Below are 18,473 nucleotides of genomic sequence, written 5' to 3'. Positions count from 1 at the left end.
CGTTGATATACACCACTAATTAAATTATTTTTATTAAATAAATATAAAATAATATAATGATCTATCCATAATTATTTATTTATTATTATTTAGTTTAAATTTTAATAGTTATATAATTAAATTATATATTTTATTAAAGATTATATTTAATTTATAAATTTTTATTTATTTAAGATTGAAACACTTAATTTATATAAGTTACATATTCATTCTAACAACCATCAAAACCAATCATCGATGATCTTATTCATCGTCAGAAAATCATTATAAAATATATAAATCATTATAAAATATATAAGTTAGGAGCGTAGTCTAGCTTCATTGGTTTACTCTTGTTACTAAAAGAATGTATAAATTATTATAAAATATATTATTTTAACATTTAAAATATAAAAATTGATTATAAATATATTGTTATAAAATATATTATTTTAAAATATTAATATTTTCGGATTGGATCGGATCGAAGTCGGAGTTTTGATCTAAAAATCGGAACAGATTCATGTGAGAGAAAGACTAGCAATCTTTGGACGGATCGAGGTAGAATGAAAATAATATATTTTCGGGTACGAGTCGTAACTGTCAAAAAATTGATCCATCTCGTCCCATGCCTATCCCTACCAAACATCACCGACCTCGCTGATGCCTTGCAACACTTTGGCATTCCCAACTTCTTTTAATGACAACAATGATCTTAAATATAAATAAATATAAAATATATTAATTTCATACATAAATTCAACCTAAATTAGCACTAAAACATAGGCAAGTTTCAATGAAGTGGTCAAAGCAGATTCTGAAAGGCTTGAACTATTTGCATTCACATGAGCCTTGTATCATTCACAGTGATCTTAATTGCAGCAATATTTTTGTTAATGGATATGGGACACCAAGATTGATGATTAAACCTTCAACATGTTAAGATCGGTGATTTGGGGTTGACTTCGACAGTGAGAAAAAAATCATTCAGCGCATTCGATTATCGGGACACCATGATCATTGCTGCCGTTAAAGAAATTGGGAATGTCAAGGTATTGATGGTCATTGTTGGAATGAATATGCAACTTATATAAATCAAGTGTTCAATATTAAATAAATAAAAAGTTCTTAAAACAATTATATTTTTTTAATAAAAATATAATTTAATTATATTCTTATTAAAATTTAAACTAAATAATATTAAAGGATTAATTGTGAGTAGAGCATTATATTTTTTTCATATTTATTTAATAAGGACAATTTAATTAATAGTGTGCATCGGTGTGTCACATTAGTATTGTGTTTCGGTATACGACGTGCATTCTAGAATTTCCCTTGTCATAGACCTAGGAAGTGTTTAAATTGAAATATAAAAAATAATTAATAATAACTTTAATATTTTAAATCAAAATATTAATTTTTGTAAAAGTAAAAAATTAAAATAATTTTTTTATAGTAAAGGGACCATAATATATTTTGGCAACTTTATTTATTTATTTTTTTTTTACGTTGCAACACCCTTTCAGTTTTTGTGAAATGATATTTTTCAAACTACATAGTGATTTGGATTTTTTTTCATAATTTTTCTTTAAATTCATTTCTTTTCATGGAAAGTAACGGAGCAAGTGAAGGGTTGAATTAAAACCCGAATTAGTTTATCAAACTTTGTGGTTCTCATGAGTTAAAATTATCAACTTTTATAGATATTTGCGCATGAAATATTAGGTAAAAGTGTTGGGGATAATGATATGGGAAAAATAATTCTTATTTAATGTTAAGATGAAATGAATAACGCAGGGAGAGTCGATTGAATTTTTCGATGACTTCATGAAGACGTTGGGACAACAAGGTGTCATTTTAATGTTCAATGCATGCCTCCCGCTGCTCTGCATAATCCGAACGTACAAGCACCATGTAGAAGATACCTTACAGTCTCAAATCTTTATGAAGTCGACCGATTTTCCCCGGTACTGTTCTTATCGTCCTACTTGAAAATCAGGGTTATTATCATTATAGTCGCCGAGAAGCCATGAAGAGGGAAATGTTCTTATCGTTCTATGAAGCAAGATTAGCAGAAAAGCATGGCTTCTTCGATTGAAGAAAGCAATTCTCTTTTCTGGGTTATTATCATTATATTCACACTGTTGTCGTTCAAGCAAAGTAAAGGATACAAAAGTTTTTGTGCAAAGGGATTTTGTTTCCTCAAGATTTTTATCCCTTTGTTATGTAAATTTTAAAATTATTAATTAAGTAACGTAATTAATTGATAATATTTTATTCTTAAACAGGGGCGGACATATGTGGCCCACGAGATAACAGTTGCATACCCATTTTCCTTAAAAAAAATACAAACACTTAATGTACTATATTAAAACTTAAAAAATTTTATCACCCTTTTTATTTATTTTTTGATTTTTATGCACATTTGTTGTTGTTGAAATTTGTGCTCTTTTCTGCACACTTTGTTTTGTAGTTGAAATTTATGCTGTGAAGCTGTCAATCTATTCTATATTTTCAATTAAAAAACTAATTAAAATAATATATATCATTTAAAAACCTTTCATTTCAGCTATTATTAATACTAAAATCTCTGTTTTGCATTCAAACTCACAGACTCCGACCCCACTGCTACTCAATTCTCATTTCTCAATCTTTTGTTTGTGCCTAAACCACCCGCCACGACGCCGTTCACCGGTGATTTTCCGGTGAACTTCCTTAATTAAGTCGTCGGTAAGTTGTTGGTCATTTATTTTGGACTCCCATTTTTTAATTCCTGAATCCGCCACTGTTCTTAAATATAATTATATAAAAACAGTTGTGACAAGAAAATAGTAATAAAAAATTTTAAACATTAAACTCTTATAGTATGGGCTGTATATATCGGAATAGATTAACATTGACCAAAACATATTAAAATTTTAACCTAGTTTTGATCAAGTAAAATCGCGTTTTTTTGTTATCTTGTTGATTTTCCTTATTTTGGATCCTTGTATTGGATTTGGATACGTCGTTTGCATTTGTGGTAGTTTTCTCATATCGCTAGACTTTGATTTGTGGTTTGTCGACGTCTTTCAATAGTTTGATCCATTTTTATGGTTCAATTACTGATGCAATTAGATCTTTTTATATCTATGTTTTGTTCGTGCCTTTTAATTGGGTTTAAATAGTTTCCTTGTATAGTATTTATATGATCTCAAATGACTAATTTTTTGTGTCAATTAGTTATAAAAAAATATCATAATTATTCATTTAATTTACATTTACGATTATAAACATTTATTGTAATTCTAGATATTTCTTCTTTCTTATAAAATTTAGCGTCTTCTATAGGAAAAAAAACTATGGTATAAAGGTGATTCCTCTTATTTCATTATCAACGGTTCAAATATAAAATACAATAGATAAATCACATTGTCACATAGAAAGCGTAGAATGTAATTACTGAAAATCAATTTTCATTACCAGAACTCTGATGCCTGCGATGTCCCCGATCTCCGGGAGAAGCCTCGGGTTCGGAGGAATTACCATTTCTAGATTCCTCATCACTGCTAACTGACAACTCTTGGCGACAAACAGGGCAAGAATTGTGAAGCCTTAACCAAGGAACAATGCAGTCGTTGTGGTATATATGTTTACAAGGCAGCTCCTTTGCTTCACCCCCGACAACGAATTCCTCCTTACAAACCAGACATTCCGAATTGTTCCTCAGATGTATTTCGGTGATCTTCACAGCTGGAATCGCATCGATTGTTGACTCCGGAGCTCGAGGTACTCCACGACGATCATTTTGTGTTATCTGATCAATCAAATTGTCCACTCCTGGTCCGAAAAAGTTTCTCGGATCAAGACTAGGGTGTGCAGGGTTTGCACGTTGCAAACTTGATTCAGCTGTGCCTGGACTTGGAGGACCAACATGCCTAGTGACAATCCAAGTCCTAGGACGATGTACAGCTTCAGGTTCTTGTTCTCGGTTTTCATTTCCATCATAACTACGGCTCCTACGCCTTCGAAGATGCTCAGGGGGGTTGTTTACGGATTCAGCATCCAGTAAATTGTTTCGGCGCCCAAGCAAAGGCCAACCTAAATTTCGGCGCCCAAGCAAAGGCCAGCCTAAAGGCTCTTGATTAACAAAACGACCATGATTGAATATCCGAATTGGAGGATCCATGATAAGAGAGAGTGCTTCGAACAGACGAGCTTCATGGGAAGGACCGAAAGCGGTGAAATCAACAACCATTCTAGGCCTGCTGATTTCCATCTCGCAAACAAACTGCCCGAAACATCGAGGGCATACGATCTCCGAAGGATTTGTTGAGGCAATCCTGACAGGTTGATGACACTGGTAGCACCAGTAAAGCTTGTAATGCCTCCCTGGGGCCAAACCATAGGTGCCATGGACCCTTGCCCTACGTCGGTCTTGAGACATATTCTCCGTCTGGTTTTTTTTTTTATTTTTTCTGTAAATATTAAATTTTCTCAAGAAATCATCATATTAGAAGACAAGATAAAGGTATCTACGAACCAAGATTAGCAGAAAAGCATGACCTTCTTTGGTAGAATAAAGCAATTCTCTTTTGTTGGTAATGTTATATATATGTTCACTGTTACCGTCCATGCAAAGTAAAGGATGAGAAAGTTTTTGTGCAAAGGGATTTTGTTTTCTGAAAAATGACATCATAATTTTGGCATTCGATCGATCAAGAATTCAAGATATAACTGTTGCCGAAGGTATATCACTCGAACTTCAATTCAGTACAAGTAATTAAGCACAAACTACTGCATATTCATCCATGAATAGTCACTCGGTTAACACCTACATTGAATTCTATTACTCAGTTTAAAGTTATAGATTTGGTTTGAGTCATTGCTCAACCTAAATCCAGATTGATTTTGGAGGATAACAACTTATCTCGGAGTGAAAAACGGAAATCTATGTTCTAGTGACATACCTTAGCCGGAAAATCTAATTCCGAGTGTTTTAATCACTTTTTCTTCAGCTTCTCCTTCATCCTCTCAACCGCGGACCTCAAAGTTTTTTCATCCTTGCAGAAGGTAAATCTCACCAAATTCTTACCATCTTCCGGGTTCAAATAAAATACACTAGTTGGAATTGCCACGACTCCGACTTCCTTGATCAGATACTCACAGAACGCAATATCAGTCTCCAAACCGAAAGGGGTGTGATCTACAACAACAAAGTATGTTCCGCTCGATGGGAACACCTTAAACCCAACATCTTTCAAGCCCTGTACCAGAATTGCCTTCTTTGCCATATAATCTCTCTTTAATTCCTCAAAGTAGGAATCAGGGGCACAGAGTGCGACTGTAGCTGCCCACTGCATTGGAGTGGAAGTGGCAAAAGTAAGGAATGAGTGTGCTTGCCGCACTCCCCAAGTCAAGTGTGGAGGAGCTATTGTCCACCCAATTTTCCACCCTGTTAGGGAGAATGTCTTCCCCAAGGAGTTCATTGTCACTGTTCGCTCGTACATTCCAGGAAGTGATGCCATAGAAATGTGATCCATTTCGAAAGCTAATTTATCATAAACTTCGTCCGTAAAAACTAAGACATCATTCTCAATGCACAATGATGCAATGGTATTGAGCTCCTCACGAGTAAACATCTTCCCAGTTGGATTATGTGGAGTGTTTATAAGAATGGCACGAGTGTTCTTTGAGATAGCAGACTTAAGCTCATCTATAGGAACAGCAAAATCCGGAGGGCGCAACGTGATGCATTTTATTTTGGCACCAGCCATAGATAACGTCGCTTCGTAAGAATCATAAAATGGAGCAAAGAGGATCACCTCATCACCTGGATTAATCAAGCCTAACATGGTTGCAGCAATAGCTTCAGTGCACCCAGAGGTAACTGTAACTTCCTTCTCAGGGTTAATCACAAGTCCAGTATCCTTCTTGAAGCGGGCAGCTATGGCATTGTTGAAGTCTGGAACTCCATATCCTCGAGCATATTGGTTTTTCCCATCTTTAATGGCTTGAATTGCCGCTTCTTTTACAAAATCTGGACCATCAAAGTTGGGGAACCCTTGGCCGAGGTTTATTGCTCCATGCTTGATTGCAAGCATACTCATCTGAGTAAAAATTGTAGTTTTGAACTTCTCCAGTCGCTTTGCAACCTGAGAAAACATACTATGTTTAGACACACACGCGCACGCACACACATCCATACATACATCTGGGATACAAAGTGAGGACCACTGCTTTATATTATAAATTGCATAACCAAAGAATATAACATTGCTTGAGCAGATCAATAAGTGGAGAACCATAAGGAGCCATATGCATAAAACTACACTCACTCAACCTCAAAAGAATCTGGAATCCCTAAATCAAATGATGATAGATTGAAGCCAGGAAACAGTTGCATTCCCTATGTTTTACCATATTAGGGTCTGACTTATCACTATTGTTGGTGGGAAAACATGAGCTAAAATAGTTCGGGTCGGAAAAAGTTTTCAAAAAATATGACAAAATATATGTTTAAGAACATTTAAACATTAACCTAAGTTTAAAATTAAAAAAAAAAAAGTTTCAAGACATGACTCATATGAGAGAAAAATAAAGTCATCTTATGCAAAACCAGTTCTGAGAACCCAAAGACTCCATTTTTGGGGTTTTCTATTTGAATTGCTAGACCATGATTTTAATCAGAAAAGCCAAATTTTTCTATCCATTTAGTATCGCACTAGCGGTGAAACGTAGCTTTCAAATCAAATATTTGTGCCATCTGCAGTGCCAAATGGGACTTAATAGGTGTGTGCATCACAAATTAAAACTTCCATAGATTCAAGATGCTAAGTCTAACAAAAACCATTGCAACAACAATCTCATTTTCTACTAAATTTCAGAACTTAAATCTTTACAATCGGCATTTCCATGTGAGATTGCAAGAACAGCATAATATAGTTCTTCAATTTGTTATACCACTAACCATTTCCTGGAAACCATGAGACATAATCTCATATAATTTAATCAATTAGCAAAGTTTAGAAGATCCAAAGCAAGAAATTTAGATACTCTCTACAAGAACTTCATCATAAAAAATATCAACAAACAACATGACAAACCAGTAGAGAAAAAACAAAATCTCACAAAAATAAAAATAAAAAACAAACTAGGGGCCAAATTAAGATCAACTGAACAAATCACATCACACAAAAAATCAAATTAACAAAGAAATGGGTCACCTGAACTGGTGGCTGGGTGATTTGAGGAGTCCCATCGGGAGTAGAAACAGGGTCTTTCTGGTTGGAAACGGAAGACATGGTGGCTATGAACGATGGGTAATTGTTGATTCTCCTGTTAGATCTGAAGAAAGGAGAATCAGAAGAAGCCTTTTGAAAATGTTTTGAGAAATTAGAGAATAGTGTTGTTGATGTTGGGGATTTGAAGCAAAGTGGTCTAGGCATCTCGAACTGTGACCAGGTACATTCAGCAGCCTGCATCAAAGATTAGGTGGCGAAATCATGAGACATGAAAAAAAAATAAGAAAAATGCAGATAACATTATTGTGGACTATATGATTAGGACATATATGAAAAATAATATAGAAAAAATATTTTTACTGAAATATCATTCTTAAAAAATTTATTTATAAAAATAACTTTTATTTTAAATTATTTATAAATCTAAGGCTTAATGTAAAAAAATTGCCCAAATTATATTTTTTTTCTCAAAGTAGTGTCTAATTTTTTCGATCAATCTAGATGTCTAATTTTACAAACGTTACCACCTTAAATGTCTAGTCTGTAACGGATATTAAATTCCACCATTAAATAAGACATATCACATTGATAATTTTGAATTTTTTAAAAAAATCAAAATTATATTTTTTAAAGAAAAAACCAAACTTTGAAAAACCCAAAATTTAATTCCTATACCTACGTTGGCTGCCACTATTACTATCGACCGAACCTTCACCCAATCGTGACTCTACCCAACGACCATTTTTTCAACGAAGAGCCACCACAACCAAAGTCGACAGGAGCTGAATCGAGTTCGTCATTTCGTCGGATTTACCATTGATTTCATCGTTGGAGTGTGTTTTTTCGGATGGTTGTTCAAGGGTAAATGACCATCGAGTGGAGGCACATTCAGGTGTAGGCTCGGCTGACGGTAACGACGACCAAAGTGGTGGACGACGTGGGTATAGGATTGGAATTAGAGCTTTCAAAGTTTGAGTTTTTTTAACATCTCTGAAAATTTTGGGATTTTTTTAATAAAAAAATATTTTCCATTTAAAAAAATCAAATTACCAAAATCAATTAATCTAACATGATGTCATTAAATTTTTTAAACAAAAACTTGGTTTGTTTAAAAATTCCGATGGCGTTTATATGAGGATTGTTCAATCTTGGAATAATCTTCGTTTTCTCTGGACTAGTTTAGCATTTGAACTCGACTGAGTTTTCTCTTTGCACGGCTATTAAATAACCGGAATGGAGATTTTTCCAAGCCTAGTGTGGCCTTCAGGGGCTGGCTGCTGGCAAGGGACATGGCCACCTGGTTTGGTAAAGATATTCTTTTGGTCCCTAAAAATGTAAAACGTTTAGATGATAAAATGGTAAAATTATCCTTTGGCCCCCTAGTTTGGGAAAAATGTTCTTTTGACGCCAAACTTGTCAAGTTTTTAGTTAATAAAATGGAAAAATATATGTTTGCTCTCCTAAAGGGTTACACTTTAATCTCAGCTCCCAGTAAAAGTTTCCTGGTTTCACCCCTGTTGTCCTTGCCGTAGGGTTCTATAATTTTATGTTAGCTAGATTTTTCTATGTTTCTCCATGTTTTTGAAGGATTCTTGGAGGTTCTATCGTTGTATCCTAATGTTGGCTACGAATGGGTACTTCATGGAAAATGAAAAGTCCAAGCAACATACTCAGAATTGTGGTACAATATGGTGAAAAGGCCATTTCCTGTTAAAACAGTTTGAAATAGAATTTTGGAATTGAAATCCATTTGACATTATGGTTGCCGTGCGCACTTAATTTAAGGATAAAAATGATGACTTTAGGACATAATCGAAAATATGATAAAAATTACTATATTTTAGGTAGTGCAACCTAAAATGTTATATTTTTATTAATATTTTATGTTGAACCTAAAATGTTACGAAGAATGTAACATTTTCGGTATTTTCGGTTGACAATCGAAAATGTTATGAAAAATGTAACATCTTTTTTTCAACCGAAAATATTATGAAAAATGTAACATTTTTTGTTCAACCGAAAATATTAGTAAAAATGTAACATTGTAAGTTGCGCTCAACTTGAAATATTATGATTTTTATCACATTTTCAATTGTGTCCCAAAATCACTGTTTTTAGGTCTAAATTAAGTTGTCACTTCTTAGGCTTCCCTAGATATTAACTGAATCACAACGCTAAAACCTTTATAAACCCTTTTATTTTATATTCAGACTACCGCTTTTTTTTTTTGATCAATTTAAGATGAATACAAGTGGTAGTATTTGTTCTAAAGACTTTTAATATTTGACAATAACGTTTAAATATATAATTATATATTTGATTCTTATTATTTATATATTTGTATCAATTAAATAATAAATTAATAATATAAAATAACGAAGATTAAATATATAATTATATGAATTTATTTAATTGTTAATAATAGTGATTTGATTGGTTAAATGATTTATTCGATAAAATATTTAATTTAATTATCAAAATAGAACCATCTTTATAATTTAGTGATTATATATATATATATTATTAATTTAAGGTAAGTATAAAATAATATATATAACTCTCAATTATTTGACATTAAACGCTCACATCCCTTATATTTTTGTTGCTCGAACACGAGATATCCAAAAATAACAACAATTCATTTACCACCAATATTGTTAGGTTTATATAATGATTATATATAGTTTATTCTTATAATTATAATTATCTATTATAAAATATGATGGATTTAGCGTTATAAAGATCTAATTGTCAACAAAAAATATATGGTTTTATATATTATAATCATATTTATTAAATTATATAATCTTTAAATTTTAATAACTTTTTCAATTTTCAAATATTACTAAAACAATTATGTATAACGTGGAAAATTCTACAACGTATGTCGTACAACGCAGCGTACCACTAAAGTGTTGTATCGAAATACACTACAAACAAATTTGTTCTTATTATATAAATATTAAAAGTACAGTGTTTTATTTCAAATTAATCATTTATTAGGATTTAATTTTAATTTTAATAGAATTATAATTAAATTATAATTTTTTATTAAAAATAATAATTAATTTAAGTAATTTAATTTATTTTAGAATTAATTTTTTTAAGTTATACAAGTTTAGTGATTAACCGATCATCACCATCAATTACCATTGACGTTGTCTCACCAGAAAATGATTTGCTACAACATCCAGCGTTGTCGAAGACTTAAATCAAGAGGACACGCGACGATTGGGGACAAATGAGAATCGATTGTCGTGGTCGGTCTGGTTGGGATAGGTGACAATTGGGGATGGTTCTCCGAAGGTCAACGCGCGTTAAAAATAAGGAAAAACGAACGGACGGCGTCCAATAAAAACATCAAAGTTTTTCCTTCGGGATGACATGCTACTGGACGACGATGAATTAGATGAGGTTTGGTGACGAGCAAGACTGGTTTCCTTTTGATTTAAGTCTCTGGCAGTGTTGGATATGATAGTAATTCGTTTTCCGGCGAAGCAAAGTTGTCATCGGCGGTGACTGATGGTGATGGTCGATTAATCACTAAACTTATATAACTTAAAATTTTTAATTATAAAACAAATTAAATTACTTAAATTAATTATTATTTTTAATAAAAAAATATCATAATTTAATTATAATTATATGAAAATTAAAATTAAATTTTAATAAATGATTAACTTAAATAAAACACTACACTTTTTAATATTTACATAATAAGGATAAATTTACTTGTGGTGTGTTTTGATATGTCGCTTTAATTGTGTGTTGAGGTGTCTGTGCGATATAGACTCATCTTATGTAATGTTATTTTACACTTATCTTACATATAGATAATTTTATTTATTTAAAATATAAAGTTAGATTATTATTTTTTTGATAAATAGATTTATTTATTACGTTAAGAAAAAAATGATTACATTAAACAAAAAATCCAAAAATAGAAAGAAAATGAAAACTTAGCAGATTTTGAGGTTAAATGGTGGAATTAAAAAGTGAAAAAAAAACACAAATGAAAAAGGAGAGAAATGGAAATTGGAATCTGAATAAACTTGCAACAATGGATTTAGGAAAAGAATCGAAGCAGCCTTATGTGGCAAAAGCCTTCAAACAATGGTTTATTAAATGCCTTTCAATTTTAACTCTCTTCACGTATTCCTCACTTTAAATCTCTGCATCAAATCACTCAGTTCCATAATTAATTCTCAGAGAAATTAAAAAAAAAAAAGTAGCAGATATGAATCATTTGCTTTCAACTCTTTTGTTTTTACTGCTAATGCTCTCATCAGGTAAAAACCCGTATTCAGTTTGGTTCATGCAATCATCGGTTTGCAATTAATTTCTTTCTTTCTTTGATTTTTTAGGCCCGAAAATGTATGAATGTGCAAGAGTCTTCACCATAATCAACTACTGCAAGGAAACGATCTGGCCGGGAATCACCCCCGGCGACAACTTCAACGGCGGCGGCTTCGAATTAAAATCAGGCCAATCCATTGTTTTCCAAGCCCCGGTCGGGTGGAGCGGTCGAATATGGGGTCGAACCGGTTGCAAGTTCGACAAGAACGGTGACGGTTCCTGCCAAACCGCCGACTGCGGCAACACCCTTAAATGCAAAGCGTCGGGAAAAACACCGGCATCGCTCGCGGAGTTCACGCTTTCCACCGTCGATTATTATGACGTTAGCCTCGTCGACGGGTTCAATCTCCCGATATCGATCAAACCGATCAATGGCCAAGGGAACTGCAGCACTTGCGGTTGCGATTCGGACCTGCGGGAAAGCTGTCCGAACGAGCTAGCGGTGAAGGGCGGCGGAAATGGGAAGGCTATCGGTTGCCGGAGTGCATGCGACGTGTTCAACACGGATCAATATTGCTGCCGAGGGACGTATGGGAACCCTGTGACGTGTCAACCTACGTTCTACTCGAAGAAGTTTAAGGAAGCTTGTCCCACTGCTTATAGTTATGCGTATGACGATCCCACTAGTATTTTCACCTGTGCCGGAACTGATTATGTTGTCTCCTTCTGCTCGGCCAGGTTGGTATGGTTTTTTCTCCTTCTGCTTGGCCAGGTTGGTTTGGTTTTTTTTATTTTTTATATAATATTAAAAAATATAACATTCTATTAAATAGTCATTTTGACATATATTTTTTTAGAATATTTTGATTTATGATATTAGATTTTAAAATAAAAAATTCAACATTCGATTAAATAGTCACTTTAACCCTTATGTTAGGGATGGATGCACATGTAGGTGGAAGGAGCAATTATCCGTCCCATCTTTGATGGTTTAATTATATTTTAGGTTACTAATAGTTTAAAATCATTATAAATAAGTATTTGTCCCTCTCGAAACTTTTTGGTATAACTATTTTTAGGATATTAACAGTTTTAAAAGTAATAAAATTAAGTCTTTACCCCAAATTTATGTGGTTTAGTTCTTTCTTAAGACCTTTAAGTTTTAAATTTAGTGAAACTAAACTCTTCGTCTCTTCATTTTTATAGTTTAATTATTTTTAGGATCCTATTTATTTTAAAGTTAAATAAATTGTCACCCTCATGATTCAATTCTCCTCCGTCCCTACCTTATCATTTATTTTTGGAATATTTTGACTTCTATCAGTTTATTTTAGGTAAAAAAATCCTTATTTTAGAGTGTTGATTAAAGTTTTTCATATGTTTTTTTGTCTCAAAATGAAATATTAGAATTTAAATATTTCAAAATGAAAAAAATAGAGACTAAAATAACTATTTAATCAAACGTCAAGAACATTTTTATTATTATTTCTTCTTTACTTTCATGCAACTAATATATATATATAGCATCTAATAATCCATAATTATGAATAAAATCCCAAATTTGATGTTGATTTGCAGGAATCAAACGGTCTGTTCATACCATGACCGCAAGCTTATTTGCAGCAACAATGCAAATGGTTTACATCCATTGATGGGAAGTTGGTGGTTTGCAATGCCTGCACTGCTATTTATTGCTAATCTATGGAATTAAGCAAAAAATATTTGGTTTGGAACTATACTCTTTCTAATCATTCATTCTTTCCTTCTTTGATTATCTTTTTGGATACTCTTTTCTAAAAAATATTTATCGCACTAATCAAATTTTAAACTTCCGTTTATGTTGTGTAAAAATGTCATTATCACCATAATATTCATAAAAAAAGAAGAAGCCAAAAACCATTTATTCTCAATTAAATATCAAATTGATTAATTTGGTGTAGTAATTCAATTTTTTCGAGTCGAGTTGATTCGGAATGTTCAATTTTTTGTTTAAATTTAATTGTAAATATTTATGATATTATAGTACTATTTTATTTCAATTTAACGATTTTATATAACAATATACATATATGTTTCTTTATATTTTTTATATGTGATATGTACATATCATTCAGAATTGAGAGACTCGACTCAAACTTAAAAATTATTTTATTAATTATTAAAAATTTTAAGTTATTCGAATTATATTTTATAACTTAACTCAAATTTAATTTTTTTTAAGTTAAATCAATTTTATAAAATTAGGAGTCATATCGAATTAAGTCAAAAATATAATTTTTCAAATCAAATCAATTTTTGATTACCTAGCTTTAGCTTTTACGGTAAAATTAAGACACGTTTGCATCCCATGAAGTCACAAATTATTCTCTTATTTTGTGAATTTAAGAATTAATTTAAAATAAAATTATAATTTAAAGATGTTGAATATAATTAATTATAAAATATTCAGGGTGAAATAAAAAATAATAATAAAATTGGTTGAAAATATTTTGATGTTTCGATATAACAAATAAATTGTTAATGAATTTTAAGATTTTATCTTCAATTTTAAAATATATATTCGATTAAATTATTTGAATATAAAAAATATTACTCCAAGTTTTTAAATGTCAATTTTACTCCTTACTTAAGTGTAAAATTGTGTTTCAATCTTAAAATATTTTTGAAACAATTTTTACAAAGTATTTCGAACCTTAATCGAGCCAAAAATGAATTTTAAGTAAGGGTGTACCGATTCACTCTTCAGATGTACCGATACCCCTGAATTTCGAATGTAATAAGGGTACCGATACACAACAGAATGTACTGATACCCCTCATGTCATAATTGGCTCCGAGAAATATCGAATGCAATTAGTGTACCGATACCACTGGGAGGTACCGATACCACTGGGAGGTACCAATACACTTGGTCAAATAACGGTCGAAATATTTGAATTTTACACTGGGTGCACCAATGCCCTTTGAAGGTGTATTGATAACCCTAGGCTCCCAATAGATTTTTTAAATGGAAAACATACAACAACGGCTCTATTGACTTCACCAATGATCTCAAACGTTCAGAATTAGTCCAAGGTGTATTTAAACAAGTTCTGAAGCCATTGATCAACAAGAATTGAGAGAGAATCAAAGAGAAAGCCTTAAACTTATTGTTTGAGCATTTCAAGCCTATTTCCATTCAATATTCATTTTGCTTTTAAGAACACCATTTGTGCTCAATTGTATTTATTCTTGAGTGTTCTTTCTTTATTCTAGAATTGTGCAAACAATCTACCTTGTGAGGTTTTTTTGTAAGTTTGCGAAATTTGTAATCTTCTCTTTGGGAGAGAGTGTTCTCAAGAATTTGGGGTATAATTCTTGAGGAAGTTGTAAGGTTACTCTTTGTCCTCAAAAGAAAGACAAATTAGTGAATTTGTGGAAAATCCTTAGTGTGGATAGCTAAGGTAGTGGACGTAGACTTTGTTGAGAAAGTCAAACCACTCTAAATCCCTGTGCAAATATTTTTAATTTTCTGTCAAAGCTTCCACCAAATTTTTTAATTGTCAATTCACCCCCTCTTGGCTATTTCGTCGATCGATTAACTCAACAATTGGTATCAGAGTTAACTTTGCTTATCGGAAAAACATGATGAGATACTTCATTCAAGCTAGTGACATGGGAGCATGGAAAATCGTGATGAACGAATACTCTTAACCATTCATAGATCTAAATATGTGGAGTGAAGAAGAAACGAGAATGTTCCAGCTCAACTCAAAAGCTATCCATATTCTTTTCTGTGCACTTGGACCAGATGAATACGATAGAGTTTCATCTTGTACAACCGCCAAGGAAATATAGGATAAACTACAAGTCACTCATGAAGGCACCAACGAGGTAAAAAAATCAAAAATTAGTCTTCTTACTCATAGCTATAAAAATTTCAGGATGAATCCAAGAGAAGATATCAAAGCTATGACGGATAGATTTTTCGTGATTGTCAATGGTCTCAAAGCATATGGAGAAATCATTCCAAACGAGAAGCTTGTGAAGAAGATAATTTATTCCTTTTCAAAAGCTTGGCAATCAAAGAAGATGACGATTATCGAAGCTAAAGACCTAAAGTTTTTAACTCTCGATGAGCTTATTGGTTCTCTCCTCACGCATGAAATGATGATTCAAGATGAGGTAGACCTCGAGAAGAAGGACGAGACAAAGAAGGAGACGGAGAAAAAGAAAAATGTTGGAGTTGCTCTCAAATCTACAAAAGATGAGAGTGATTCTGATGATGATGACGATGATGAAGAAATGGCATTATTTTCCAAACGGTTCAGAAAATTAATGAAGCCCAACAGAGGAAGAAAATTCAAACGAAATGAAGGCTTCAAAAATGAACCAAAGGAGAAGGACCATATCATTTGCTATGAATGTAAAAAACCCCGGCATGTCAAATACGATTGCCCGCAATTAAAGAAGAAGAGTCAATCAAAGAAGAAGAACAAGGCACACGTGGCTACTTGGAGATATGATGATGAATCATCAAATGAAGAGGAACAAAATGAACCTGTGCTTGATGGCCACCGGGGAAGATTCTCAGGTATCCTCTAACTCATTTGATTTAGAAGATTATTCTTATGATGAGTTATTAGAGGAATACAATGGGTTGGCTTCGGATTATGAGAAATTATTTTCGAAATACAAGAAAGATATTTCAAAATTAAAAACGAAAATGATCTCATATCCAAGACCAACAATGATCTTGAAAGTAAAATAAAAGAATTGCAAATCAAAATCGAAGATATTGAAAAGAAAAATTCTGATTTGCATAATTTACTTTCAAGAGTCCATGATGATCATCAAAAGAAAATTGATGATCTTAAAGCTTCTTTCAATAAAGTTGGACCAAAACATTTTGAAAAATGAGAAAATTCAAAATCCAACTATATTAGATAAAGCTTTAAATCTTACAATCATAGAGGTCCCCAAAGAACCTCTAATGGTAAAATCGTTAGGAGCATATGGGTTCCTAAAGGACTCAATACTACTAAAGATAAGGATATCATAAATAAATGGATACCCAAGGCGACCAGAATTTTAGGGACTAATGAATATGGACCCAAAAGAATTTGGGTACCAAAAATTAGAAATTAATCTATGTTTGTAGGAAAAATAGCATTACTACAAGGCACGAAATACAAATTTAAATTCATGGTTCCTTGATAGTGGATGCTCAAGACACATGGCCGGAGACAATAGCTGGTTTATAGAGTTTAACGAAAAAAATGGAGGAGTGGTAACCTTTGGTGACAACTCAAAAGGTTACATTAAAGGAATAGGTACTATAGGTAATACCTCTTCCATACAAATAGAAAAAGTATTATATTTGAATGGGTTAAAGAATAATCTATTGAGTATTAGTCAATTATGCTATAAAGGATACAATGTATTGTTTGAGTCAAATGGTTGTAAAGTCATTGACATTGCATCAATCGGATTATGCTTATTGGTCATAGAATATGAAACATATAAATGGTGCATTTAGATTCTATTAATATGACTAACTTGTACCTAGTTGCTAAGGATGAACATGATAGTTGGTTATGGCATAGGAGACTAGGACATACAAGCATGAGTGTTTTACAAAGACTAATTCAAGGAGATTTAGTAAGAGGATTGCCAAAGCTAAAATTTGATAAAGATAAAATATTTGATGCATGCTCAAAAGGAAAACAAAAGAAAGTTTCCTTTAAATCCATTAATAATGTATCCACTGGTAGAGTATTACAATTGATCCATATAGATCTTTTTGGGCCAATTAGGACTACTAGTTTGGGTGGAAAATAATATGGTTTTGTATTAATAGATGACTATTCTAGATATACTTGGGTTCTATTATTAAGTACTAAAGATGAAGCATTAGAAAATTTCATAACGTTTTCAAAAGTAATCCAAAATGAAAAAGGTTACTCCATTTCAAGTGTTAAGAGTGATCATGGTACTGAATTTGAAAATATTGGATTTACCGATTTTTGTAATTCAAATGGGATTAGCCATAATTTTTCAGCACCTAGAACCCCTTAACAAAATGGAGTTGTTGAGAGGAAAAATCGGACTTTAGAGGAAATGGCTAGAACCATGCTTTGTGAACAATTTGCCAAAATATTTTTGGGCAGAAGCCACAAATACCGCTTGTTATGTTATTAACCGAGTAATGATTAGGCCTATTTTGAAGAAAACTCCATATGAAATTTTCAAAAATAAAAAGCCTAACATTAGTTATTTTCATCCATTTGGATGTAAATGTTTTGTTTTAAATAACGGTAAAGACAATCTTGGCAAATTTGATGCTAAAAGGGATGAAGGAATTTTTCTGGATTATTCCTTAAATTCTAAAGCTTATTGGGTATTTAATAAAAGAACTTTAGTGGTAGAAGAGTCTATACATGTTGTTTTCGATGATAATCCCCTTCTGAGGAAGGATTTTTGTGTTGATGATGACGTAGGTACTGTAAATACACATGACGTTGGAGAACTATCATCAAAGGAAAAAGTAAAGGATGAGGAAACTCAAGATGCCTTCAAGAATCTAACCATTGAAGAAAGGGAAATCACATAGCCAAGAGAATTCAACTATGTCAAGGATGGTGAGATTTTATGTGATCCATCCAAAGGGGTAACTACTCGAATTTCTCTTAGGAACGTATTTAATTATGTTGCATTTATCTCATGCATAGAGCCTAAGAATATTCAAGAAGCATTAGATGATGAAAATTGGATTATGGCTATGCAAGAAGAGTTAAATCAATTTGAGAGAAGTAAAGTATGGACATTAGTTGAAAGGCCTAGTAATAAATATACTGTAGGTACTAAATGGGTATTTAGGAACAAACTAAATGACAGTGGTAATATAGTGAGGAACAAGGCTAGACTTGTTGCTCAAGGCTATAGTCAAGAAGAATGTATAGATTATGATGAAACATATTCTCCCATAGCTAGGATG

General features: G+C 32.3%; 3 protein-coding genes across 4 annotated transcripts; 1 reads left to right on the top strand and 2 right to left on the bottom strand.

Annotated features, from left to right (window-relative positions):
* Positions 1 to 3,343: 3,343 nt before the first annotated feature.
* On the bottom strand, positions 3,344 to 4,618 carry LOC120203112 (probable E3 ubiquitin-protein ligase RHC1A). Of its 2 annotated transcripts, XM_039203466.1 has the most exons (2): positions 4,090 to 4,618; positions 3,344 to 4,059 (listed from the first exon to the last, which is right to left on the bottom strand). In XM_039203466.1, the coding sequence occupies exons 1-2, from the start codon at positions 4,403 to 4,405 to the stop codon at positions 3,428 to 3,430; spliced, it is 948 nt and encodes a 315-aa protein (XP_039059397.1). In that variant the 5' UTR covers positions 4,406 to 4,618; the 3' UTR covers positions 3,344 to 3,427. The 2 variants fall into 2 exon arrangements, with proteins under 2 accessions (XP_039059397.1, XP_039059396.1); XM_039203465.1 differs by having other exon boundaries at positions 3,344 to 4,618.
* Positions 4,619 to 4,698: 80 nt separating this feature from the next.
* LOC120203109 (probable N-succinyldiaminopimelate aminotransferase DapC) lies at positions 4,699 to 7,474 on the bottom strand. The gene is made up of 2 exons (XM_039203462.1): positions 7,185 to 7,474; positions 4,699 to 6,113 (listed from the first exon to the last, which is right to left on the bottom strand). The coding sequence occupies exons 1-2, from the start codon at positions 7,440 to 7,442 to the stop codon at positions 4,962 to 4,964; spliced, it is 1,410 nt and encodes a 469-aa protein (XP_039059393.1). The 5' UTR covers positions 7,443 to 7,474; the 3' UTR covers positions 4,699 to 4,961.
* Positions 7,475 to 11,393: 3,919 nt separating this feature from the next.
* Positions 11,394 to 13,209, top strand: LOC120203062 (pathogenesis-related thaumatin-like protein 3.5). Its single transcript, XM_039203425.1, has 3 exons — positions 11,394 to 11,491; positions 11,567 to 12,236; positions 13,077 to 13,209. The coding sequence occupies exons 1-3, from the start codon at positions 11,440 to 11,442 to the stop codon at positions 13,207 to 13,209; spliced, it is 855 nt and encodes a 284-aa protein (XP_039059356.1). The 5' UTR covers positions 11,394 to 11,439.
* Positions 13,210 to 18,473: the final 5,264 nt, after the last annotated feature.

This window comes from Hibiscus syriacus, unplaced genomic scaffold (genome assembly GCF_006381635.1).
Source record: "Hibiscus syriacus cultivar Baekdansim isolate YM2019G1 unplaced genomic scaffold, ASM638163v2 tig00009023_pilon, whole genome shotgun sequence".
Lineage (NCBI taxonomy): Eukaryota > Viridiplantae > Streptophyta > Magnoliopsida > Malvales > Malvaceae > Hibiscus > Hibiscus syriacus.
Note: the sequence above shows the minus strand (reverse complement) of the source record. Positions and strands in the feature narration are given on the sequence as shown.